Genomic DNA, 27,397 nt, shown 5'->3' on the forward strand with positions numbered 1-27,397 from the left:
CAAGCCGCATATATTTGAAGTTCCATAATCCTGCATAAACTCGGAATCATTTGCATCTCATTGATCATCACTACTCTGGACCATCCACAGGCTTCCCACTACTTAGGTGAGTCTCTACCTTTTTTTTTTCCCCCAGGCCCCTTTTACACTTACCGTGGCAAGTTGCGTTGCGGTACTCTCCCCTGCTGCAGCTCATCGCAGTGGCCATTAAAGTCAATAAGACATGACGCGGTGTGACATAAGTGTTTGAGGTACTGCAGAAGTAACGCACAAGCTGCAGCGAGTTATGCGGCGACTGTTCATTACTTTCGCGGCCGCACGGCGGCTATAACGTGCAGTGAAACTTTTTGGCTGCATTGTGATTGTTCCAAATCAAACCGCAGTGCACTAGTGTAAATGGACCATCAAAGTCATAGCTTTGCTTTAAGACTCATTCACAGATATAAGGCATTGTGCCTGACAGGGATTGGGACTCTCAGGCAACATTGCAGGACTGAGGCTGTACAGATGCATCGCTAGTCTGCAGCTTCTGTTGCTATGCGGAGGGATAAAGGCCTTTGGAGTGACACATGAGGACTACATGCGAGCGAAGTGAGTGAAGGAGTACAATGCTCTTGGCTGAGTTGATCTGCCGAAATGATCACTGATGTACACACACAGAGGTGGTCATTATCTGCAGCCTCAAGTTTCATCTAGCTTGTGTATGAGGCTTTAGACATTAGACCAGGGCCGGCCCGCCCATGAGGCGGGGTGAAACGTTTGCCTCAGGCGGCAATTCTGGGGGGGCGGCACCCGCCCTTCCGTGGGTGTGGAGGGCCGCCCGAGCTGGAGGGGATAGCGGGCAGGAAGGGGGTATTGGGACTAGCGGCGGGGAGGGGGGTCCCCTCCCTCGCCTGGGTCCCCCGTCCTCCGCTCCCCTCCAGCTTGTTACGTCGCTGGCTGCAGCTATAAGAGGCAACGGGCGGGGATCACTCACCTCTTCCTCGTTCCAGCGTGCGCTCCACTGACGTCACTTCCTGTGGCATAGCAGGAAGTGACGTCAGTGGAGCGCAGGCTGGAACGAGGAAGAGGTGAGTGATCCCCGCCCGTTGCCTCTTATAGCTGCAGCCAGCCAGCGACGTAACAAGCTGGAGGGGAGCGGAGGACGGGGGACCCAGGCGAGGGAGGGGATCCCCCTCCCCGCCGCTAGTCCCAATACCCCCTTCCTGCCCGCTATCCCCTCCAGCTCGGGCGGCTCTCCACACCAACGGACGGGCGGGTGCCGCCCCCCCAGAATTGCCGCCTGAGGCAAACGTTTCACCCCGCCTCATGGGCGGGCCGGCCCTGGTCTAATGTCTAAAGCCTCATACACAAGCTAGATGATCCTGCCCGCTATCCCCTCCAGCTCGGGCGGCCCCCCATACCCACGGCTTGGGGGGGGGCGGCGGCGATTTCTTTAAAGTTTGCCTCAGGCGGCAAATGGTCAAGGGCCGGGCCTGCATTAGACTATGGGCCAGTTCAGACGGATGGCTGCCGGTGTTCATGCACGTCATGCACTGCCAAAATCCATCGCATCCTGCATTGAGAGGAAACGGAGCATTAATCTCAATGCTTTTACCATTGACTGTGGTCGAGCACATTTACCAAGACACTGCATGTAGCTTCCAGCTTAAAACACGATGCCACGATGAAATGATGGAAAATTATGCCAAAAGCTTTTCTGCTCTGTAACAGAAAATCATTAACATCAGCGTTACGATGGTTGCAAGGTTAGTGCTGCTAGTGAGCATTATGAGGTTATTTTATGGTCTGCATGACTTTGCACATGCTCAGTAGCATTTGTAAGCTATTTTAATGGGTATGATGAAAACTATTTTTGACTGATGTTAGGTGACATGTAAAAATATAAAAGGGCTACTCATAAAGGTAGGTTGCAGGGGGGCAACCAACCACTTGAAGCAGGTGGAGACAATTAACCCGACTCCACTTGGGGTGTCCAAGCTGGACTGGATGCGTTCGCCCTCCTTCATAGTAAAAAGCTGTCTTTCACTATGATTTCCACCATGTGAGACCCGAACAGACCCCTCTCACAGCTGCGTGTGAGGGGGTGAGACTAATCACAATATTGGTAGAGAGGCGACCAGGAATGAATAAAACTAAGTTAAAAACAATAACTAAATCAAAAGAAGGGGGTAGCTTACCTCAAAGCCTGTGCTAAATAATTTTTTTGTCTTATGAAACTGTCATCTTTGAGGTAAGCCATCTCACCCCTTCTTTTATTATTGTTTTTAACTTATAATAATCCGAATAATAATAATCCGAACATTTGTATAGCGCTTTTCTCCTGTCGGACTCAAAGCGCTCAAGAGCTGCAGCCACTGGGACGCGCTCAAGAGGCCACCCTTGCAGTGTTAGGGAGTCTTGCCTTGAACTCCTTACGGAATAGGTACTTGTCCTAGCCAGGATTCGAACTAGTTTATCTATACCTGGGCGCCTCTTTACCCCTATTGTGCATTGTTAAAGCCATTAGTATCAGAAAATGCAACCCAACCTAACCCTATTCTCACACAGAACCCTGTGTGCTAGTATGACCTAACCTTGTCACTACTCTCACACAGAACCCTCCTCTGCCGGGCATTAACCTATTTTGGTTCCTGGACGTAGAAACTACGTCCAGGAACCATGCGCGCTCCCGTGCCCGATCGCTCGCATGCACGCGCGCTCCTGGCCCGCGGTTCGTTAGCCAGGCAATCAGTGAATCAGGCTATGGTGCTCGATCACTGATTCCTCTCCCCCGCTAAAAAAGCGACAGCTTCTCTCGGAAGCTGCGCCTTTTCTGGCTGTTGCCTCCCCCATGCGTCGCTCTAAGCGTATGTTACGCTTAGAGTGACGTCATGTAAACAAACTCATGGCCGCCATCTTGTGGCCAAAAAGTAAAACTACAACTAAAAGTAAAAAAAAAAATCAACACACATTTACATTATAAACCTATAGTTTACATCCCACCCTCCCAAAACTACCCAAATAAAATGTTTAATATAAAAACAAAACAAAAAAAAAACATGTAAATATTTACCTAAGGGTCTAAACTTTTGAAATATCAATGTAAAGATGATATATTTCTATATTTTTTTTATTTTAAACTTGTAAATAGTGATAGATGCAAAACGGAAAAAATGCACCTTTATTTCCAAATAAAATATTGTCGCCATACATTGTGATAGGGACATAACTTTAATGGTGTAATAACCGGGACATATGGGCAAATACAATACGTGAGTTTTAATTATGGAGGCATTTATTATTTTAAAACTATAATGGCTGAAAACTGAGAAATAATGATTTTTTTCCGTTTTTTTCTTATTCTTCCTGTTAAAATGCATTTACAGTAAAGTGGCTCTTAGCAAAATGTACCCCCCAAAGAAAGCCTAATTGGTGGCGGAAAAAAGAAGATATAGTTAAGTTCATTGTGATAAGTAGTGATAAAGTTATAGGCCAATGAATGGGAGGTGAACATTTCTCAAGTGAAAACGGCGGAACGCAAATGGGTTAAAAATCCCCCCCCCCCCCCCCCCCCAACTGGTGAGCAACTATTAACCCCCCTGGAGGGAACTAATAACAGTGTAAATGTATGCTGCTGTTGGAACACTGGTGGTTGCAAATAATTACAGCCAGGATTACTGAATGAAGCCGCGCATGCAGTTTTGCACAGCTCGCTGTATTGCAAGTTGCAAAATCTGTTGGATCGCAATATCTTTCACCACACCGGCCCTATGACACAGAAGATGTCAGGAATATGCAAATAATACTAGAGGAGGCAATAATCAAAAGTACTGGATCCTGTTCCATGCAAAGCGCAGATGAAATAGGTTGATACTTTTTGAAAGACATCCTTGACACTCATCCCACCCTGCTTAGATTCACATTTCAGCATTATTGTAGCAATGTGTTCCTGTTTTAGAACCACATTTTGGTGAGTATCAGCTTAATCGATGAGTCCAGTTTCGACTTCTTAAAACGTTGAATATGAAAATATTTTTAAGGGTCCACTTACACGAAACTTTTATGAACAGCATTCACAAGTTCAGCTCAGTAACTCCAAATCAGTCCACTGTGTGGCGCTGTGGAGTAAAGTACAATGATTGCGACTTACTGGCACTCTCCACCTCTACCTTCATCATATGTTACCCGTTGCTTAGTAACAGTGCCGCTTGTCGCTGTGCTGCCCCGTCGCAGGGCACATCCGGCAGAAGTAAGTAAACTTGCTGCAGTGCAGTTTTTGGGCACGGTCTCTGAGAAAAGTTCTGGACTGAAGGATAATGTCTCGGGGACACGGTGTTCAGAGAGCGCAATGTGAGCAGAGCGGCTGCCTATAATATGCATTCTGTAAATCTGGCCGCACCTGACCCCTATACGGTGCTCCCTGCAACTCATACAGCTGCTGTGCTGATGCCCGTGCTTCAACATCGTCGTTTCCTGTTTCCCCTTCAGAGTTCCCAACGCTCCCTCCTTGGAGGGACAGTCCCTCTTTGGAACCTAATCCCTCTGTCCTTCTTTGTTCCTCATTTGTCCCTCTTTCTGGACTGGTGCAACGATCTATATAAATATATTTATTTTTCTACAGAAAATGTATTAAATTGACTTAAGCTTATTTTCATCTTTTTAATCATATAAAGTAAAATCGTGAAAAAAATGAATTTAACTTACCTGGGTCTTCTACCTGCCCCCTGCAGCCGCTCTGTGCCTGTGCCAGAACTAAGCGATCCTCCAGTCTCCTGCAGCGCCCCTCTTTCGGCTAGGCAAATCAACGGCCACTGAGCAGCCACAGCCATGTGCATTCTCGATCAAGTTCCCATTTGCTGGGAGTGGTTACCTGTACTGCACATACGCAGTTCACTCCCATCCACAAGAGCGCAATCAGGAGGTGCGCGGACCAGGACCGTGCTTCCAGAAGTGGGAGTGGCACTGTAGGGGACTTGAGGATCGCTCAGTGACAACGTGGACACAGGGTGGCTGCAAGGGGCCGCTTAAACCCCCAGGTAAGTTAAACTCGTTTTTTTCCCCCAATTTAGGTTTACTTTAATATGAAGGAAAAGTAGTGATGATAAAAGGGACCGCTGTGGTTTGAATTATAAAATGGCATCTCTTGCTTTTGAATTCTTTATGGTATGCCTCACTAGGGTTGTAATGGGGGCATGACTAGGGGTGTGGCAGGGGTATGTCTTAAAGTGTACCTGAGATGAAAGTAGTCCTAGGTCTTATACTTACCTGGGACTTCCTCCAGCCCCCTTGAGGCCACTCAGTCCCTCGGCGTCTCCACAGGCCGCTCCTGTCCCTCGCTGGACAGCCCAGTACTCTGGCCGAGACGCACATGCCCGGCCACATTGGAATCCTGTGGCCGGGTCGCTTTGCACCTGCACAGTGGTCACTGCGCAGAGTGACTGGGGCACATGCAGGCTGGGGCGCACATGTGCCACAGCGTGACTCAGCAGGGGACAAGAGCAGCCCAGGGAGAAGGCAAGGGACCGAGCGGCCTCAAGTGGGCTGGAGGAAGGGGGCAGGAAAAAGCCTCAGGTAAGTATAGAATCTGGGACTACTTTCGCCTCGGTTCCCTTTAAAGTGTCTCTCTTTGTTATCTCAAAATGTTGGGAGGTATGCTACCCTTTCCTGTGCGTAACACTAACCTCCCCTCTCCTCTACCTAACACTAACCTCCCCTCTTCTCTGCCCAACACTAACATCCCCTCTCCTGTGTCTAACACTAACCTCCCCTCTCCTGTGCCTAAAAGTGTGTACACACATGCGACTATAGTAGTTTGAAACGATCGTTCTCCGATCGTTTCAAACGACGATCGTTTAAAAAATAGCAGCCAACGATCATTAAGTCTAACGATGGACGAGCTAGTTTGTTAACAACGAACGATCTAGCTTGGCGGATTTTTTCGAACGACGATCGTTTGCAAAAGTAGTACATCGTTGGAAACGGTCATTCACACAAGGCTTGACATGCGCATTTCGCTATTTCTCCATGGAACTTTTCATTTTTATGCGCAATAGTTGCTTTACGTGATGTAACGTTCGTTCTAACGATCAGATCGTTACACACTTTTAAAACCTAACTTTACATAGGTTGTTCTTTCGTCAATTAAAAGTTTGTTCGTTGTTCACAACGAACGATCGTTGTTGCATGTGTGTACGTAGCTTTACACTAATATCCCCTCTCCTGTGCCCAACACTAACCACCCCTATCCTGTGTCAAACACTAACCTCCCCTCTCCTGTGCATAACACTAACCACCCCTATCCTGTGTCTAACACTAACCTCCCCTCTCCTGTGCATAACACTAACCACCCCTATCCTGTGTCTAACACTAACCTCCCCTCTCCTGTGCATAACACTAACCACCCCTATCCTGTGTCTAACACTAACCACCCCTATCCTGTGTCTAACACTAACCTCCCCTCTCCTGTGCATAACACGAAGCTCATCTCTCCTTTACCATAAATCATTTCCTTTTCTTGAATAGATTATCAGTGACATCAGTATGGCTGATATTGTGGGGAAAACACAACCCACAGTGTGATGTCTGTGAACCTTGTTGCATTGTGGGAAATAATGGTTGTTTCCAACTACAAAGCAAGCAGCATCTCCCTCTGTGCATAGAACTATCAGTAAATGACCGTTCCACAGAGATCACCGGACTAAAGATGTTTCCACCTGTGATATATATCAGAATGTAGATTGGGGAGAGGAAATATTTCACACCCATTGAGCTCATCCCGAGGAGTTTTGGAAATGGAAACATAGGCCATGTCACCTGCATGTTAGACACAGCCAAATTAGGCTACTGCGGAAGGTTAGCTCAATAGATGCCTGCTGACAGTCTTTTGCTACTAGCTTATTCAGGCCTCTCCTGGATCCCCAGTACTGGAGTCCAGCTCCAGCACCTCAGTGGCTTCTCTGCTACATCACACTCAGCAGCCTCTCTGCTGCTCAGCCCCCTGTTTTCTGAGAGATGCAGTCTTTTATGCAAATTCTCCAGGTGAGCTAATTACTTCTTCTTGTCCTAAGACCTGGTCTGGATTTGCAGGACTGGGGTGTTATGCTGGGCATAGACCAGGGTCTCAAACTTGTGGCCCTCGCTGGCAAAAGCTTCCTTATAGTTCGCTTCAGTGCTCCCAAGTAATCCACCGCATCCCCGCCGCTAAACGAGGGCTGCAGAGCCCCCCAAATTGCCCGGGGGGCAATCCGCCGGCATTTCCTGGAAGGGTCAGAGCTTTCAGCTTCAGCTCTGCCCCTCCTGACGTCAATTGCCGCCTCTCCCCACCCCTCTCTGTAAAGGAAGAGTGAGAGGGGCGGGCAGAGGCGGCGATGCGCCGCGATTGTGAAATTCCTTATGTGGCCCAGCCTCATCCTGACTTTGCCTCCTGCGGCCCCCCAGGTAAATTGAGTTTGAGACCCCTGGCATAGACGGTACTTTTCTTGTTATCAATTGAGCTGCTGATGGCTCGATTGATAATATCCGACATGTCCGATCACCACGGTGGATCGATTCTGCGCTTGATCCCCGCGGGCGGACAATTGAAAAAAATGAGCGGCTGATAAGAAGCGCCCGCAGGGACGAGCGGGAATCGATCCATGCGCCCACGTGGATGAGTGGGGATGCGCCGGCATAGAGCCAGAGCCTTGATTCCGGCGCATAAACGTACCGTCTATGCCCAGCATAAGGCCAACTCTTCTCCCAATACATGCTGATCCTGGTTTCCAAATCAATCTGTGCAGCAGTGGAGTTGCTAGTTTGCACCAGCAATCATCCAGGACCGTTTCCTTCAAACACAGACCAATTTCTAGCTCACCATTCATGTACATCTTACACAATCTAGTTGAGTTCTAAGGCCTGATGGGATTTCAGGGGCCAGACTGCCATCTCTGTTGCCCCATCACAATTTACCAAACAGGTCAGGCATAGCGCCCAACTGTCCCTCTTTTGGAGGGACAGTCCCTCTTTGGGAACGAAATCCTATTGTCCCGCTTTCTTCCTTCTTTGTCCCTCTTTCAGGACTGATGTAGAGATCTGTGTTAATATATGTATTTTTCTACTGAAAAGTGTGTTTAACTGGCTATAAACTTTATCCCCTTCAATTAAATTTATATATTTCTTGTTATTAAATGTTAAAATGAAGAAAAACTCTGATGAGAGAAAGGACCAGTATCGTTTGAATGATAATAAAATACATCTTTTGATTCTGAATTCTTTGTGATCTGCATGGGGAGGGTGTGTGGTTGGGGCATGTCTTAAAATGTCCTTCTTTCTTATCTCAAAATGTTGGGAGGTATGGGTCAGGGGGCAAGCAGACAGAGCTAAAGCTCCTGCCTTACCTAGTCGCCTCCATTAGATGTAACCCATCTCTGATTTTGTGTCTAGTACAGTGATGGCTAACCTTGGCACTCCAGCTGTGGTGAAACTACAAGTCCCATGAGGCATTGCAATACTCTGACAGCTCTAAGCATAGCTCGGGGAGGCAGAGGCATTATGGGATTTGTAGTTTTGTCACAGCTGGAGTGCCAAGTTTAGCCATCACTGGTCTAGTACATGTAGCAGGTTTTCTTAGTCTGCCATCTGAATGCCTAGCAGGTCTTTGGATATGCCCAATGTCTTATGTGCTGCTTACAAATGTGAGCTACCTCAGTAAATCATATGAACATTGACTTTTATTGTAGTCTGCTGAAAACATGATGAACACTAGTGGAGATCTGAAGACTTTATGGAGAAGCAGAAAACCTAGTCCACCATCTGCGGAGGAGAGATTGGATGCCCATAGGCTGCATCAGCTATACAATGACATCCTGAAACCCCTGACTCTCTTTCCTAGCCAAACCCCCCGTACCAAGCCTGAGAGACCAGGTCTGTATGGCTTTATTTGCAGTAAATGCAGTACTGTGCTTGTCTTGGGGATACATGCTGTAAAGCAGAATTTCCTTATGGTATAATGTCATATTATAAATATTTGTTATGGCAATCAAGAAACTACTTAGAAAGTATAATAAATAGGAAAATAAATGTGCTTCTCTGTCATTGGCTACCCATAACTGATCTCCAAAATGCTGCTCATACCGCTCATAAATGATGCCACTTACTGGTAACCCTTAGGCCTGGGACTCACTAGCAGTGCTTTCTTGTGATTTGAAATGCTCTTGCTAATGCAGGGCTATGGGTGATTTTTTTTAAGGACATCCTTCTAGTGGGATCACACTCATAGAATTACATTGGCAAGAGCTTTTTAAATCACAAGTGCTTAGAAAACTGCTGCTAGTGGGTCCCTGGCCTTAAAGAGACTCTGTAACAAACTTTTCAGCCTTAGTTCTTCTATCCTATAAGTTCCTTTGCCTGTTCTAATGTGCTTTGGCTTACTGCAGCTTTTCCTAATTGCACAGTGGCTGTGTTATCTCTGTTATATGATCTAATCTGTTTCCTTCTGTAGGCACAGTCAGGCTAAAGCTGGAATGTGTGGAATGTGCAGGGCTGCTTGTGATTGGTAGAAGCTATACACACCCCCTCCAGGCTCCCTGCAGGCTCTGTATGACTCACACACTCTGCTTATGTGAGCCTATCAGAAGCTGGTTAGTTTGTTTGTAAACACTGCCTAAAACTGTTAATTACAAGCCAGGATTGCAGCAGAGAGTGGCAGAAACAGCACAGAGGGGCCCAGAAGAACATAATGAATAGAATGGGGACACAAACAGAGGCCACAAATACAACACGATGCAATCAGCGGGATCATTCTAGAAACTGGATCGATGGAACAGTCGATACATCGATTGTTCCATCGACCGTACAATTGATCAGATTGGGCAGCATAAGTGGTGCCCACTTATGCTGCCCAATTTAATTAATTGTACGGTCGATTGTTCAAAGATTGTACCACTTTAGCTGATAATCACTTCATTCTGTGTGTGTGTGTGGGGGGGGGGGGGGGGGGCTTACAGCTGTTGCTTCAGCTAGGTATTAACTGATTACCAGTACCCAAATTATCCCATTGTAACCAAGTGCTGAAATCTAGATGAACATCCCCGAGATTAGCATGTTATCCTTTGCTTATAACTCAGCAGGTACACTTGCTTGTACTGAACCACCTGGGTGTTCCAAGCATTCAGGAAACCTTGCTACTGTTCCACTGTAATCTTTGGGTCTTTTATTTGACATTTTATTTATATGCCATTCTTATCATAATAATCATGCAGCAGAATAAACTATTCAACCGCTGTGCCAATCATCCCAAATGACCGATCTCGCGGGTTGATTGCCTATCTCGATCATGTAATGTAGCCCACAGGTTGATCTCAGGACAACTGTGGTGCCATGCTTCACCACATTTTTTGCCTATTTGGGCAAACATATTGCATAGTGTATGGCCAGCTTTAAGCTCAGACTGATCAGATGCCTCCTCAATGCTGTTGCATGATACCGGTAATTAAGAATCCGCCTGTAGTTCTCTGCAGTGAATGTGCCATCAGTTTCCCCAATTCACAGCTCTGGTTGTTGAAAGGGAATGCAGCTCCAAACCTGCAGGAAACTAAACGTGGCAATACGCATTGCCATATTTTGAGGCCCGATTGACCATCTGATTCAATAATTTTATGGAATCAGATGAAAATTGGTGCTGCAACAAGAATGCCCGATTAACGATTCGACTGATTTCGGGTCAAAAATGTATCAACCAATCATGCTGGGAAATCTCGGGTTGACTTAATCAATTGGGTGGGCAGCTTTAATGACGTGCAATATCACGAGCTGCTATCCCCCATATTGTTAATATTTTCTCCTTCCCCCGGTGCCCATGCATTCAAATTGTGGCTGCCGTGTGTAGCATGTGGCAAGTACGTGATGTCACGGCACCGGGGGGCACATTAACATTTGGGGGGACGGTGGCCAGATGGCAGTGATGCGGCATCACAAGGCAGATTCCCGATAAATTTCATGCTGCAATCAATTGGAAATCGGCCTGTGGTGTATGGGTAGCCAAGAGACTAGATTCTATCAGAGAAAAATATGTCTCTTAGTCAATCTGCCAATATATTGCCTGTTGTATGTAATGCTGGGCATACACGGCTCGACTTTGCCGTGCGATTCTCACGCCCAATCGATTCCCGGCTCGATTCCGCAGGCCATTCTCTTATCTTCCGCTTTTTTTTCTAATCTTTTTCCATTGTCCTCAATGCAGAATCGAGTGCGGAAACGATCGGGCGGGAGATCAGACATGTCGGAAATTATCTATCGAGCCATCTAAATGGCTCAGAATCTGACCGTGTATTCCCAGCATAAGAAAAATGAGAAGATGAGCTGCACCATTATCAGCTCAGAATTGGCTGAAAACCCTGGAGCCCATCTACAGTCTGAAGATATCTTATCAGAAGTGGTCTTCATCAATGAGTTGTGGCCATAAAGCCTTACCTTGAGGCAGAAACTAAAGCAAACCTCATCTATAGACAAAAAACTTGGTGCCCTGGATTGATGTGTCAAGATTTTGGAATGTTTGGCTGTAACAGAAGGGGATTTATCTGTTGAAGGGGTGGAAAATGGTACCTAGATACATTTCTGCAGACAACAGTGAAGCACAGTGAAGGTTCCCTGTTGGGTTGGAGATTCATTCCTGCAAACTCAGTCATTTGTTTCCGATGTGGTCCTTTTGACTAAATTGACAGTATGCCAGGATAGCGGCATGTACTCTGGTTGCTATTTGTTCATTTAATGTGAATTTTCCTAAAGCACACCTGAAGTGAGAGGAACAAGTATTTACATCAGGTGTTCTGACTGCACTGGCTATGCATGCTTGCTGTTGGTGTGGGACTCAGACACTACTGAAGACAGAGGTTTAGCCTGACACATAGGCATGTACCATTCTTTTTTTAAAGAAAATAAAGATGACAACCTCCATATTCTTCTCACTTCCACTGTCCTGTTAACGTCTGTTGCTGTGTAGCTGGATGATGTATGGAAGATCATTTTGGGGGCAAGGGTGCATCAGAGATGGTGGTATTGTGATATGCTTAAAAATACATTGCAATTAATCTCTGTGTTACAGGTGACACTGAGCAGAAGAAGCACACAGCACACAAGAAAAAGGAAAATGTTGATGAAAACCTTTGTAAAGGTGTGGTACTCTTTCAATTCTTGCACATGCTTTTAATTCAATGGCCTCAATTCACCAGAATACAAGGTAGTTTTGTAAAATAATTTAGGTAGGTAAAATACCACACTCTGTATTTTTCCAAATTCATTAAAGGAATACTGTAGGGGTCGGTGGAAAATAAGTTGAACTTACCTGGAGCTTTCGAATGGTCCCCCGCAGTCATCCTGTGCCCGCGCAGCCACTTACCGATGCTCTGGCCCCGCCTCCGGTTCACTTCTGGAATTTCAGAATTTAAAGTCTAAAAACCACTGCGCCTGCGTTGCCGTGTCCTCGCTCCCACTGACGTCACCAGGTGTGTATAGCACAAGCCCAGTATGGTCTGTGCCAGCGCAGTACGCTCCTGGTGACATCAGCGGGAGTGAGGACACTGCAACGCAGGTGCAGTGGTTTTCAGACTTTAAAGTCTGAAATTCCATAAGTGAACAGGAGGCGGGGCTGGAGCATTGGGGAGTGGCTGCGCGGGCACAGGATGTCTGTGGGGGACCATTAGAAGTCCCAGGTAAGTTCAACTCATTTTCCCCCGAGCCCCCTACAGTATTCCTTTAAGATTTACTACATGCGGCAGAAGTCAAGTAATTTACTGAAATAAACATACTTCAATTCACTAAGCCCTGCTTGGTAGTCTCTCCTGCTGTGGAGCAGGTCAGGCAGCAAGCTATTAAGGTGGGTACACACATCAGATAAAAGTCTTTGGAAAATGAAAGATCACAGACCAATTTTACCCCCTTCCATGTAGTATATGAGCATAGTCTACACAGTCTATTCTATTGAGCTGAACTCCCCATCAGATAAAAATCTTTGCAAGATGCTGAAAACAAGGAGGATGTACACATGCAAAAGATCTGTTCCTGCAAAAGATCAGTTCCTGCAAAATGCATTCATAGTCTACGATAACTGCAGATCTTATACTCACCTTGTTTAACGGACAATCATCTGCACATCAGATCCACCAGGATGGATCTTCAGATTTACAGATAATTGTCTGATCTGCAGATGATTGTCCATTAAACAAGGTGTGTATGAGATCTGCAGATATCATAGACTATGAATGCATTTTGCAGGAACTGATCTTTTGCAGATACTGATCTGTTGTGTCTGTACAGCATCTTTGTGTTCAGCATCTTGCAAAGATTTTTATCTGATGGGGAGTTCAGCTCAATAGAATAGACTGTGTAGAGTATGCTCATATACTACATGGAAGGGGGTAAAATTGGTCTGTGATCTTTCATTTTCCAAAGACTTTTATCTGATGTGTGTACCCACCTTTAGTGTTCTCTTACAAGTCTGTGCATGAGCCGTTCTATTTTCTGTCCAGTGCATCCCCGTCATCCCTTTAGATGTGAATCTATACTAGAGAGAGCTCTTCTGTGTATTAGTATACAGATATGAACATCTAATGGGATAAAGAAAAGCCTTTTTAAATGTCTCCTTCTCCTGCTCTGCCGTTCTGAGGTCCTGCCCATCAGAGTATTGGATCAAATGGGGTAAGAAGCAGGGCTGTGTGGCTCTCTCTTTTGGCTGTCTGGCCCTCCCTATTGCTGTCTGCTACATATGTCAACTTTTATCGCATGGAGAGATTGTGAGTTACTGGCTGGTCAGAGCTGGAGATAAATACTGAACACATACTTGATTTACCTAATGCTTTAATCTTTGTGAATTGATCCCCAATGATTGTTTTCCTTTTTGGGTATAATTGTATCTATATGTCTAGCCGTATTTACTTGACTGAGTTGTTATATGTTTGCTGTTTGTTGTTCATTCAATAAACTAAGTCCTTAATGAAAAACAAAAGGTATCAAAGTGCATAAAAAGTTAGCAAAACCGACCAGTACCGCAACAGTGCAGTCTTACACTGGCCATCTCTCCAGTCTATGCTCCTTCCTTTTGACTTGGAGCACTTCTTTATCTGTGACCCCAATCCACATGGCTGACAATGGCCTACATAGAAGCTTCATGATGGGCAGCACTATGGTGAGGGCGGAGCTACAGAACTGTAGTACTCTAAAGCCTTGTATACATGAGAACTAGGCAACAGTGAGGGGCCGTGGCTGTACAGATGTGTCGCCAGCCTGCAGGCCAGCCATGCCTCTATTACTATGGAGGGGGAGAAGAGGGGGGTTGCTTGGACAATAGTGGTCACTAAAGATTCACCATGCTGGATCTTTAGGCAATGTTAGGGGCCTCTCATACGCATGCTTGATTCTCACCCGAGATGATCTTTACTTTATTGCTTTATTAATTGCTCCGACAGAGTTAAATCTAGTGTGTACATGGCTTAAGACAGGCAGCGCTATAAGTGGAACATAAAAAGCTTAAATATGACCAATATTAGGATCAGCAGTACTGAATTACTGAATATACTGAAAACATTCCAAGGATCCTCCCTAATAGCATTGGTGATTTAATTTGGGACATCATGGTTTGGAACCTGAACACCCACACTCAGCACCATTACAGCCCCAAAAAGTAGGACAGGGTGGGTGTGTTTTATTTAACTCTGATACTTCCTCCTTCCAGCTGGGATGAAGGAAGTATCGGAGTTAAATGAAACGCACCTCATCCTGCTGTTAGGTGTGTGAATTTGAACACCGACAGTACTCCTTAACTCTTCAAGACTGAAGAGGTTGCTCTGGAGTGATGAAATGTGTTCTAGAAAAAGGTGTCCAGTTGTAGGTACCGTAGTGTTCTTTGAATAACCATTTGACAGATACTTGCCATGCAGCGTCTGCTTGTTATGCATACTAATTTTGGGTTGGCAGTAGTATATTCTCCTGTATAACTCTTTTAATGATTATGGTGTGCTTTGTTTAAACAGAAGATATTTATACCTGTCCAGTGGCTCCATTCCTGAAAGACATTCTCAGCGCTTCTCCAGATGTTTTGTGTGATGTCATTAGAAGGCGGTTACATGGGAAATCGGCACTTGCTCCTGGATCCACAGATGTCAGGCAAATATTTGTATGTACAGTATTACGTGCATTTTTAAACTCGATAAATCCATAGATCTTTAGAATCTAATAGGATACCCAGATGGAAAGTCAACTTTCACTATAAATTTTCAATATAGATTAGAGCTGCGTAATTCTTTTTGTAATTTAGTGTAATTACAAATTAAATAGGAAACATCGAGAGCCCAATATAGTGTAGTATGTATTGGAAACTGTGGATAAATGTAAGTGTGAGATGAATATACTCTCACAAACATGGGTTACCTCTTAGGCAACCACTGTAGATGCAGGTGAGGAGATTAGACCTGTCCTCACTCAGGATTAAGATGTCGCTCTCTGTAGATCAGAAAAGTAGGGGTAGGTCACCCCTCCACCAGGGGTGGACACAGTATTATCGTAAGAGAACAGAGGCGCCAGCAGGATAAAAGGTAATATAAGTTTTAAAATTTGCTGGGAGGCAGCGGTGGACTTACCTTCGGTAAGCAGACTCAAAATACTGTCTGAATGAAACAAATACATTTATTATTGGTACCCCAAATGATGCAACACGTTTCGCAGGCAGAGCCCGCTTCATCAGGCAATAATAAACAGTGGCTTGTCAGTAGCACGAAGCTATTTGTTATACTGACGAGCTACTGTTTGTCCCCTATCTTATTGCCTGATGAAGCGGGCTGTGCCTGCGAAATGCGTTGCATCTTTTGGGGTACCAACAATAAATGTATTTGATTCAGACAGTATTTTGAGTCTGCTTTACGGAGGTAAGTCCACCACTGCCTCCCAGAAAATTTTAAAACTTTTATTACCTTTTATCCTGCTGGCGCCTCTGTTCTCTTACGATAATTACAAATTAATTTGGTATGAATTTCCAAACCTGACTGTAAGCTCAAATTATGTTCCTATGGAACCATGGGAACAGCACTCTGTGTACTCAAATTCTGAGCAGGTTTTCCATAACACTGTCCACAAATTCTGCCTTCCTGCAGGAATGTTAGCTGCCCAGAACAGAAGCCTTGATTACTAATTTTGTACACCTAACTAATCCATGGGTTTAGCTAGCAAACGTTCAGGCTGGGAACTTACTAGGCATTCATCCCTCCTTGCCCCCCCCCCCCCCCCTCAATTCCCTTTAGATTGTAAGGTCGCAAGAGCAGGGCTCTCTCCCCCTTTTGTGTCTTGACTAATTTAGTCAGAGAGCAGTGCTATTTTCTGAAGCACTTATACTCTACATCAAAGAAACAGTGAAAGACAACTTCAGATTTTACTGCAGGGAAGTTCAGAGAGTCATTAGCTCTGCTCAGTTTCATAGTTTAAAATGTAGAGTGTAGTTTGTAAACGGCAAATATCAGAGAATGATGCAATGTTATACATTAATAAAAAGCTATATAACGGAAAATAAAAATATGAGACTTTTCTTTGCTACTAATGTTCTATTAATTCTCTATACTACACATACAATTCATTATATCATACTTTTTTTGATTGAGTGGATTGAGTTTCGCACATGCGTTTCTCTTGCGTTTTGCTTGCATTTTAATACATTTGCATTTCGCACATATAAATTGCATATGTTTTTTTCTGCAAATTACATATTTTTGGGGAAAAATATGCAGCGAGTTTGGCGTTTTCTAAAACGCACATTGCAGAACGTGAACATATGCGTTTTTTCATGCGTCCCATTCACTCACATTATGTATGTTAACGCTAGCGTTTTACACAGCATTAGCATTTCTGCCCAGTGTTTTCCTACCCTCACATTCCCATCTGCCAGTTTCTGTTAGGCCTCCTTCACACAGGAGACTGATCTGTGTGCTTGTCGGGCAGTTCGGCTTCCCACCTGCCAGACACTGAATGTTTTCTGTCTGCAATGTCATTCAGCCGATTTGTAACCTCACCCCACTCAGATCAGGTGCTCTGCATGCTGTGCACCAGTGGCTTTGTTCTACTGAGCATGTGCAGACCTCATTTGCACATGCTCAGTCCGGATGCGCTTGACCGCGGCAGGGTATGTGGCCAGAATATGAATAGGGACCCTGCACAGGAACAGTAGGCTCTTCAAAATCCTGGAAGCCTCTGGACTACCCAGAGGCTACCAACTGCAGAGGTAAGTATCTAACTTGAAAGTGACCCCGGAGTGGATCCATGCCTATGACTCCACTCTTCTACCTTGCAACTGGAGGGATTCATTAAATCACAGCTGCTATTTATTACTCTGAGAAACTTTTCTTCTGTGTCATCCAGCAATCTGAAAATCCTGCAGCTCAATCAAGTCTGCTTAAACTTACTACTATGTAATCAATTCTCACCCACTCTTTTCCGATGACTCAAGCTATCTTCTCTCCCACCTTCCAAACAGCATGGAGCCACAAGAAGGGAGGGGTGAAGAGTCTTCACAAAGGAGTGAGCAAGTTAAAGGACACTGAGCACCCATTTTTTTTACAATGAACCTCCATGGGGGGCTGGGAGTTGGGGGAGTGCCATTGCTTACCTACTGGGGGATGCTTGAACAGCCCCCATTCCTGTGAAGTTCGCAATCACCAGCTGCAGCTCTCTGCACTTTAAAGGATCCACCTGTGTGATGCGCTCCCACAATACATGCTGGGAGTGCGCCAGTGATGGCGACCTTCACAGGGACGAGGAGCTTCACGAACAGCCCACCGCTGGTAAGCAACTGTGCTCCCCCTAACCCACAACAGCATACTGTGTTACAAACCTCCCTTATGTATAGGGTCATTGTAAAAAAAAAAGTCAAGTGTGTGCAGTGCCCTTTAAGCTACATATTCAACTACTTAGAAGTCAGTCTTGACGTGCATTTTTCTCATGGTTGGATTACAAAGAAGAACCATTTTCAGGTTAAGATACAACATCTGTGCTTATATTAAACACATCTGTTTCAGGATATGGCAGTGTCTTCATATGCATGAATGCATTATAGGGTCACTTTAAGGACAGTGGTTGGTACTGGAATTTTATTTCACGTTATGTTCTGAATGGGACAAGCAGTAAGCCAATTTCTGCCACAATAAACCAGGCCATACACAATTTTGCCATTTGATGCCTGGCAGTTTCGTTCACTCATTTAATATCGATCGATTGTGGCCTAAAATTGGTCTGAAGTATTGATCGAGAGAAAAACTTCTGTTGAATGGGGACGTGGCAGGAACGGTGGTTAATAGAAGGACCATAGCATTTAACAGTGCAATGCTCTAGTTCGACTGATTGCCAATAGAGTTCCAGAAATCTATAGAAACTCGATAGGCTGTTTGTGGTTGAAATTGAACACAATATGATCAGATTCTGATCTATTACCTCCATTGTGGGTAAATGAATTGATGCGTGTATGGGCACCTTAAGATGAGGAGGCTAGGAAGTCCTGCAGTCAGTATTCCTGTTGGTGTATCAGGTACATTATATCAATCTTTTAGTGACAGTTTTCCTTTAAACTGCAGTATGTGTTAAACACAGGGATCACAGGTGTGGTTCATTCATGGTTAATAGCCTACTGATTTTCTCTCTGGACAGGAGGAGATCATCCTAGGAGAGGTGAGCGTTGCCACTGACAGTATTCCCAGTGTGCTATGCACTGCCTTGTTAACGTCCAGTGGAAAGCGGCACCTACATCGGCGCCTCCTCAGCCACCTCATGATCGTTTCTGAGCAGCTGTTCCTCCACTACTTGCTGAAGATGGACTGGAATAAGTCCCACTCTCTCTTCTCACATGATGCTAATCTCACACGCTGCAAAGCACAGCTGTTACTGGATTGCTCAAAATTGTAAGTTCCAATAAAGCTACTTGTTTTTCACGCAGTTTTCAATAAAAATTACGTCTGATAACGTTTTTAATGTATATAAAGCTATCAGATAGAAGTCTGAAGAAATAATTTGGGTTAATAAAAATAAAAAAGAATAAAAATAAAAAGTGACCAAAAGCAGGTGTGGCTTTAGTCAGGTATGACAAATGGAGGTTGACAATGTTTTGGTGCCTCCATAGTTTGTCCTCGCTCTTTTATGCTCCCATTCAGTCCATTGCCTGTTGCAATTTTCTAGTTCCCACCTCCCTTGTGTTGCTGCTTTCTAGTGCACCCCAGTATTACAAAGCCTCCTAGTGTGATGTAGGTTTCTAGTGCTTCTCTCCTACCCAATAGTATGTACCAGCTTCACAGTATGTCACTGCTGCACACCAAACCACGCTAGGGATCTCATAGCAATTTTTTGCAAGAGATCTTAAAGGTCTTGTGATTTTCACAGCGCTTTTACTTTTCTATACTTGTTACAGAATCTCAATCGCTCCAAAAATGCTACATGCACTTTGGGATTTAAAGGGACACTTAATCCAGGAATAAAATATCAAATTTACTTGCCTGGGGCTTCTACCAGCCCCCTGCAGCCGTCCCGTGCCCTTGCAGTCACTCACGGAGCCTCCGATTCCACATCACCAGCTAGTTTTGTTTTCGCTGACAGGCCCGACAGGCCTGGCCACGCGTATTTTTCTTCGGGTTCCCATCTGCAATAGCGAAAACAAAACTAGCTGGCAGCAGGGAACCGGAGGCTCCGTGAGTGACTGTGAGGGTACAGGATGGCTAAAGGGGGCTGGTAATAGTCCCAGGCAAATAGTCCCAGGCTGGTAATAGTCCCAGGCAAAGTGTCCCTTTAATAAAAAGAATTATGTTGGCATATGATTCTGTAGGATTTCATTGTCCAAACACTTTTCAAAACACTGGAAAGCACTGACGATCAGAAAATCTCTTTATAGCACACTTGGTGTAAAACAGCCCTAAAGGTATCCCAGCTTTCCAGTGTTTCCCTATAATGTGTCCCAGTTTTTCAGTGGTTCTGTATTATGTCCTACCCCGTGTTTCCCCGAAAATAAGATAGTGTCTTATATTAAAGTAAACCTGAGATGTAATAAAAGAAGAAATTTATACATACCTGGGGCTTCCTCCAGCCCCCTTCCAGTGGATCGGTCCTTTGCTGTCCTCCTCCACCGCCTGGATCCTCCGCTCTGGGCCCCGGTAATAGGGGCAATCAGGGTGTAGTGCGCATGCGCAGCACTTGGCATCCCGTTGCCGGGAGCGTCTTGCGCCTGTGCAGTATCACTGCGCAAGCGCAGAACACTGCCGGCCGGGGGAGCCCGTGTGGCCTGACTATGCCTGTGCCGACTGGCCGAATTACTGGGGCCCACAGCGGAGGATCCAGGTCGGCGGAGGAGGACGGCGAGGGACGAATCCGCCGGAAGGGGGCTGGAGGAAGCCCCAGGTATGTATACATTTCTTCTTTTATTACATCTCAGGTACCCTTTAATTTTTGCTCCAAAAGATGTGCTATGGCTTATTTTCAGGGGATGTGTTATATTTCTATGAATCCAATGAACAAACTACATATATTCTTGAACAAAAAATGAAAATTTATTTTGAATGTTATCACACTCTAGAACATCATTCTCCAAACTCAAATTTTACAGTATCACATTCTGGAACATCATCCAAACTGAATTCCATCAACAATGAATTACAATTCCATTTAATTTATCCATATTCAGTAATTTCATCACATTCTGGAACATCATCAGAATTCTTAATTCCTGAGTTCCTGTGCTGTGTGCCTTCCTGCCTTCCCCATCCTCTGCTGGATAGGAGGGTATGCTACTGTACTGGTCAGGCACCTGTCAACTCTGCACAAAGCTGATAACCTTGCTGTGTGCTGGGATGACAGGACCGGTACCTGATCGGCACAACAACCACTGTAAGTCTGCAGTTGCCTTCCCCCTCCGTCTCTGACATGACAGTCTGGTGCCCTGTGAGCAAATCAGGAGACTACATGTATACATGGAACGGTATACGTGGCTTAAATTTGCTTTACATTAAACTGGGGCTTATTTTCGGGGTAGGGCTTATATTTCCAGCATGCCTGAAATTCCATCTAGGGCTTATTTTCAGGGTAGGGTTTATTGTTGGGAAAACACAGTAGCTACTCAGTTCCCCCGTATTGTGTCTTGGTTTCAGTTATTTTAAATGTTTACAGTGGTCCTGTATTTTGTCCCAGCTTTTCAGTGTTTTTTTTTTTTTTTTTTTAGTTTCAATGTATTTTCAATCAGGCATCACCTAATTGTTGAGATAAGAGAGCTGGAAGCTAACAAACCATTGCTTTCCGGACACAGTGAGCAGATGTCTGAAGAGCAGCACACCACCCAGATGGCTCAGCACGCGAACAAGAAGAGTGCTACATATAAAAGGTCTAAACAAAACTTTACCATGGAATATTTCATAAGACTTGGCAGGCCAAACATTGCTGTTCATAAAACCCAAAGAGAAACAGATCTCATGCAAGTAAGTCAGATTACTCTAAATATTACATGAGTTCACCTGATATACGAATATTGATAAAAAGAAAAATGCAGGTGTTCCACACAGCAACCTATCAGATGCCTGTAATTGTTTTCCTGACAGCTCAAAATATTATCCATAGCATTTATGCTACTTGCACACCAAGACGTTGCGTTAGGTGCTACGTTAAGGTCGCATAACGTGCACCTAACGCAGGGCCTGGTGCTCTTCGATGTGGACGTCAGAGTGAGCCGCGTTGTGCAGCTCACTCTGGCGTCCGTGATGCGTACTCTTGGACGCATGCGGCATCACGTGGTCCCGCCAGCCAATCGCCGCACAGAGCGGCCGCACCAGGAAGTAAAAACTGCACGTCACAACGTGCAGTGAATATTAATTAGCCATGTGCCTGGCCGCTCTCCGCTCCTCCCCAACATGACTGAGCATGTTGCGTTACATGTAACGCAACGTGGGCAGTGTGAACAGCCCACTTGTGTTACATTGCTGTGCGTTGGGGGAGCGTTACAGGCTGCACTAACGTGCGCCTGTAACGTCCCTGTGTGTAAGCAGTCTTAATGCAAACCTTTTTTATTTATTTAAGTGAACTAAAAGATGCAAATAAAAAACTAACTGCCATTGATGGCCATCAACTATCTCTCCCTTGTATACTTTCCTAGAGTTGCAGCACTATTTGTATGGAACCTCATTCCAGATGTCTCTGACAGAAGCACAGGTGTTGCAGAAGTATGACTCAGACACCACTAAAGCCAAAAGATCAGCATGACAGCCAGACAACTGCCATGTTATAAAATGGGATAAAATGGTACTTCCATATGCCACTAAATTCATCATTCCTTTAACCTTTGAGATGTGAGATAAGGCAGGGCAGGACATCCAATGCTAGCTAAACCTATGCAGCCACGCAAAGCAGGGGCAGGGAGCTGTCATAGTTACCTGTTCTGGACGGCTGGATCGGCTTTCCTTCTCTCTTCCTGCACTGCGGTGCTGCACTCCCAACATGCCTTCTGGGTCCTGATCACTATATGTGATTGGAACCCAGAGGATGGTGATAATGTTACAGTGCCCCTCGGTGGTAGAAAATGGGTAGCGGAAGAGACTCTTCTCTTCCATCCCCCCTCTTCCACCACCAGGTGGAAGATGGGTGATATGTGATCTGGACTCAGAAGAGGATGTCGGGATTGCAGCACTGTGGCTAGAGAATAAGGAGTAGCCGAGCCAGTGACTGGACAAGTAAATATTACAGCTCCCTGCCATTCTATACATAGGGTCTGCCAGGCTGGGGAACGCACAGTTACCCAGCGGCATAAAAAAATGTGGCCCTGCAGTGCACATATAGTTTTACTATATGTGGCTGCTAAAGGGTTAAGATACTTAGGCCTCTTCACTGCCTGTCAGTGGCCCCCACCACCATCCATGTGCTTGCTAGAGCTCAGCACAGGCGACACCCTCATGGTTGCCGTCCTCAGATGCGTCGAAACTTTTTTTTTACCGGCAGCAAATGCCACCACATGTCACACGTCTGGTATTACCAAATGCTGACATTTGGCTGCATGTAATTAGAATGGTGCTTGTGACTGGCAGCCAGGAGACTGAACTGCCCGAAAAACGAGCAGCTCAGCCGCTTATTAAAAAGAGGTCTGCCTACAATGATCTGTATGTGTTTGGCTGATCACGACCCTTTTGTTTTACCCATGAGTGTATCTGATATATAATATCTGCTATAAATTTGTTATCTTTAGATTGAAAACATACAGCGGCTGGATATAGAGAAGGTGTACAAGCTGATTCCCAGACAAGAAGACTGCAGCAAATTCATAAAGGATATGCACTGTAAGGATTTGTATGTTTGCTAAAAGTTAAACCAAAGTCTGCTTCGGGACGAAATCGGTCTAATGTATCAATCGAGTAAGCTGGAAAAACTCGGTCCAACGTGGTCAGTCGGGTGTACAGTGATAACGGCTTGCAATACCGCAAACAACCGACAGACCCTCGACTGCTATGCATTGCAAATCTCACCTCTCCCGCTGCGGTGACTCCTGGACTCCTCTCCTGTCTCCCCCAAGCACCGCCAGGCTCATGTGTGTGGCGTCACACACAAGCCACATGGTATACTCCCAAATTCAACCTGTATTGTTCAGTTGGTGGAGTCCCATGCTTCCCTCACCACAGGCTTTCTGTCTATACCAGCTTCCATGGTGGACAAAGGGCTACAAGAGGGTTGACGGGAAACCCATATTGATATTGTTTTATTTAATTTATTAAAATGCATGTAAAATAATAAAAAAAAGAATGATTTTAGAGTATGGCGCTCTACACCTATCAGTTCACAGCAACGTCAATGCAAATAAATAGTCCCACTCTGCACAAAAGTCCATGCATCAATGTCCTAGGCAGTGACTGAATTTAGAGTTGCCGCAATCCTCTACTCTGTTTCAATGTTGGCATACAGTTGCAATATAAGTAGGTATCACTCTCACCAGATGGGTGGGCTGATTATTTAAAGTCAGCATCAATCGCATTTGTACAGTATTGTGGCCCCTCACGATCAGCCTCTTCCTCCTGTTAATAGCTCAAAGACAAGGAACAGCAGATAACGTAATACTGTATGGAGACCTGGTATCAGTTAGCCCACCACCAGCAATACCAGCAATAGCACCAATCCGTGCCGGGAAACAAAGATAGCACTACCACTCTGTGTATCCACGTGAAGTGAAAATTCAAGGCTCACCAAATGCCGTGGCTGACCATGACAGGCCTCGTGGCGAGTGGAGAGACGCTAGCATGGCGGTGGTGAGGACGTCCTGATACTGTTTTATTTACATGCGCATTTCTGAGTTTTAAATGTGAGTGTACTACTATCTTTTACAATCTTTTAATAAACGGAGTTATGCTATGATACTCTTTATTTGAGTTCATAAAGGGAGAAGGTTGCTGATCACGCATAGGAAGTCTGTTGGAAAACGTGATTGCTGGACTGTCATGGTCAGCCACGGCATTTGGTGAGCCTTGAATTTTCACTTCACGTGGATACACAGAGTGGTGGTGCTATCTTTGTTTCCCGGCACGGATTGGGGCTATTATTGCTGGTGGAGGGCTAACTGATACCAGGTCTCCATACAGTATTACGCTATCTGCTGTTCCTTGTCTTTGAGCTATTAACAGGAGGAAGAGGCTGATCGTGAAAGGCCACAATACTGTACAAATGCGATTGATGCTGACTTTAAATAATCAGCCCACCCATCTGGTGAGAGTGATACCTACTTATATTGCAACTGTATGCCAACATTGAAACAGAGTAGAGGATTGCGGCAACTCTAAATTCAGTCACTGCCTAGGACATTGATGCATGGACTTTTGTGCAGAGTGGGACTATTTATTTGCATTGACGTTGCTGTGAACTGATAGGTGTAGAGCGCCATACTCTAAAATCAATATTTGTATGTTTAGGGTGAATTTACCCACCCATGTGTGTGGCGATCCACTTGTCAGTTCTGTACTGTTTGAGTTACTCTGGGATATAGGTGCTAAGAGGAGCACATCTGCCACATTGCTTATTAATTAATAAAAAAAAGAAATTGGTGGTAAAAAAGTACCATTCTGACTAGATCAATAAGTGTTATCACCACAGTAAAGCAGAACAGAAGTGTAATACTCATGTGCCCATATTTTTTATGTTAAATAATGCCTCCCACATCTAAGTCCACTAACTGAATGAAGTAAAAAGAATACTGATATGGCAAGGCATCCAGGCTAGTTCTTTCTTACATGGGCAGGCAAGCTAATGTCTGCCCAACACTATTGTGTTTAGTGAATCACGTGAATTGTTGATCACATGAGTTAAACAGTTGCCAGCCCTTAACACTTGCATCAGGCCCCAGGCACTGTCTATATCAGGCCCCAGGCACTGTCTAGCTACTTTGGGCAATAGTCTTATGTCAGTAGGTTTTCTGCAGACACAGCTGGCCAGATATTATTGGTTGAAAGTGATCAGGCAGGTGGGAAAGATCGCCCATTCACTATTGTTTCTCCTTGACAAGCAAAGAAGTCAATAGAAATGTAAGGTTGGTTGGATCTTGACTGTGTATGCGACCAGCTGTTAATGTCTGTGGGCACCTTAACTTGCCACAAAGTATGTCTCTGTGTTTCCTCCCAGATGCAGCTGTGACAACACCATGCTCATTCGGGCATGAGAAAGAGCAGGAAACAGAAGGCCGTTATAGAAGGTGCATAACTATGAAGGTTGGTGTTTCCTGAGCTTACATGTACCATTAGAAACTTTTTTCTCCTTTTTTTTCTGAGGGCATTATTTTATAGTACAAATCAAATCATTATTTTTTTGTGAAGGTATATATGAACAGTAGGACTCTGAACAGACTTTTACTTCATGACACCCCACGAATGGCATAACCCCAAGCAGTGGTGTAACTAAGCCCCAGTGCAAGTTTTACATTGGATCCCTATAAAGCAATTGATATGGAGCACCAAAATCTGGCAAAAACAGTTGCAGTGACAGAGAGTTGTAAGCAAGGGGAGGGGAACAGTTTGCTAATGATTACCACTATTCAAAGCACATATAAAGGTGATCATTACCAGCATAGAACCAATGAAGAACTAATACAGCAGTTGAAGGAGGGCCCTTCATGGCCCCTCTGGTCCAGGGGCTTTAGTGTGGTCTCTACCTCTGCATCTTTTATTGCTGCGCCACAGATCCCCAAGTCCATACACCCACCTTTAGTCCTGTAGGCCCCTGCATACATGTACTCTCAATGTCACCTTGGAACCCACCTTTAGTCCTGTAGGCCCCTGCATACATGTACTCTCAATGTCCCCTTGGTACCCACCTTTAGTCCTGTAGGCCCCTGCATACATGTACTCTCAATGTCCCCTTGGTACCCACCTTTAGTCCTGTAGGCCCCTGCATACATGTACTCTCAATGTCACCTTGGAACCCACCTTTAGTTCTGTAGGCCCCTGCATACATGTACTCTCAATGTCACCTTGGTACCCACCTTTAGTCCTGTAGGCCCCTGCATACATGTACTCTCAATGTCACCTTGGAACCCACCTTTAGTCCTGTAGGCCCCTGCATACATGTACTCTCAATGTCCCCTTGGCAACCACCTTTAGTCCTATAGGCCCCTGCATACATGTACTCTCAAAGTCCCCTTGGTACCCACCTTTAGTCCTGAAGGCCCCTGCATACATGTACTCTCAATGTCCCCTCGGTACCAGTGGCGTATCTAGGTAAAATAGCACCCATGGCAGACACTGCAATTGTGCCCCCCAAGAACCCCCTGAATAACCGCATCCTGCCTAGCATCATAGGCAGAGCAGGTTTCGTACAAACTGCAGGTCCTGCAGCATTTTAGGAGCAATTTTGCTCCAATGCGAAGGATAGGTGCAATGCAAAATTGCTTTTAAATCGCTTTTAATAGATGATTTTGCAGGGTGTGGGTGATTTTTTTTTCTTTTAAATAAAGTTTTTACTACCTGCTGAGTCTCACAAGGGCCGTGCCTACTGGCCTCTGGCATGTACCCATGGCCACTTGCTCAAAAGGTCACCAATGTGTCTCTATTTGGAGATAGTAAACCACCAAGGGTAGGGGAAGGGGGGTAGGGGAAGGGGGGGGGGGGGCTACGTGCTGGAAGCCAACGGGCTCAGACCTTTGTAGACCCAGTAGGTGTGTGTGTGATGGTGTATGTGTGATGGTGTATGTGTCAAGCATTGTGTGTGTGAGAGAAAGCATGGTGAGTAAAGTAGCAGGATTTTATCAGGTCAGACCACCAGTGAGAAGCCCCCTGCAGTAAGTACTTAAGCTGGTTATTGGTCTGATAAATACCTTTAATTTATCAAAGAGCTTGTCTCAGCTCTTCCTGCCTCTGTTCACAGGGTATACAGCGAGTGTGTGCACACTGCGCACTCTGTATGAGCCTCGGTCCGT

The 27,397-nt window shown here is 45.2% G+C and overlaps 1 protein-coding gene across 5 annotated transcripts in view; it reads left to right on the forward strand.

Annotated features, from left to right (window-relative positions):
* Window positions 1–4,174: 4,174 nt before the first annotated feature.
* CCDC87 (coiled-coil domain containing 87) overlaps window positions 4,175–27,397 on the forward strand; it is a 75,932-nt gene continuing 52,709 nt past the window's right edge. For 4 of the 5 annotated variants that reach the window (XM_068276992.1, XM_068276995.1, XM_068276994.1 and 1 more), the window contains exons 1-8: window positions 4,175–4,231; window positions 8,700–8,883; window positions 12,062–12,130; window positions 14,985–15,127; window positions 18,637–18,887; window positions 21,188–21,440; window positions 23,195–23,285; window positions 25,609–25,694. In XM_068276992.1, coding sequence (XP_068133093.1) covers window positions 8,712–8,883; window positions 12,062–12,130; window positions 14,985–15,127; window positions 18,637–18,887; window positions 21,188–21,440; window positions 23,195–23,285; window positions 25,609–25,694 — 1,065 coding nt within the window. In that variant the 5' untranslated portion in view covers window positions 4,175–4,231; window positions 8,700–8,711. The other variant, XM_068276993.1, reaches the window with a different exon arrangement.

Source organism: Hyperolius riggenbachi, chromosome 3 (genome assembly GCF_040937935.1).
Source record: "Hyperolius riggenbachi isolate aHypRig1 chromosome 3, aHypRig1.pri, whole genome shotgun sequence".
Classification (NCBI taxonomy): Eukaryota; Metazoa; Chordata; class Amphibia; order Anura; family Hyperoliidae; genus Hyperolius; species Hyperolius riggenbachi.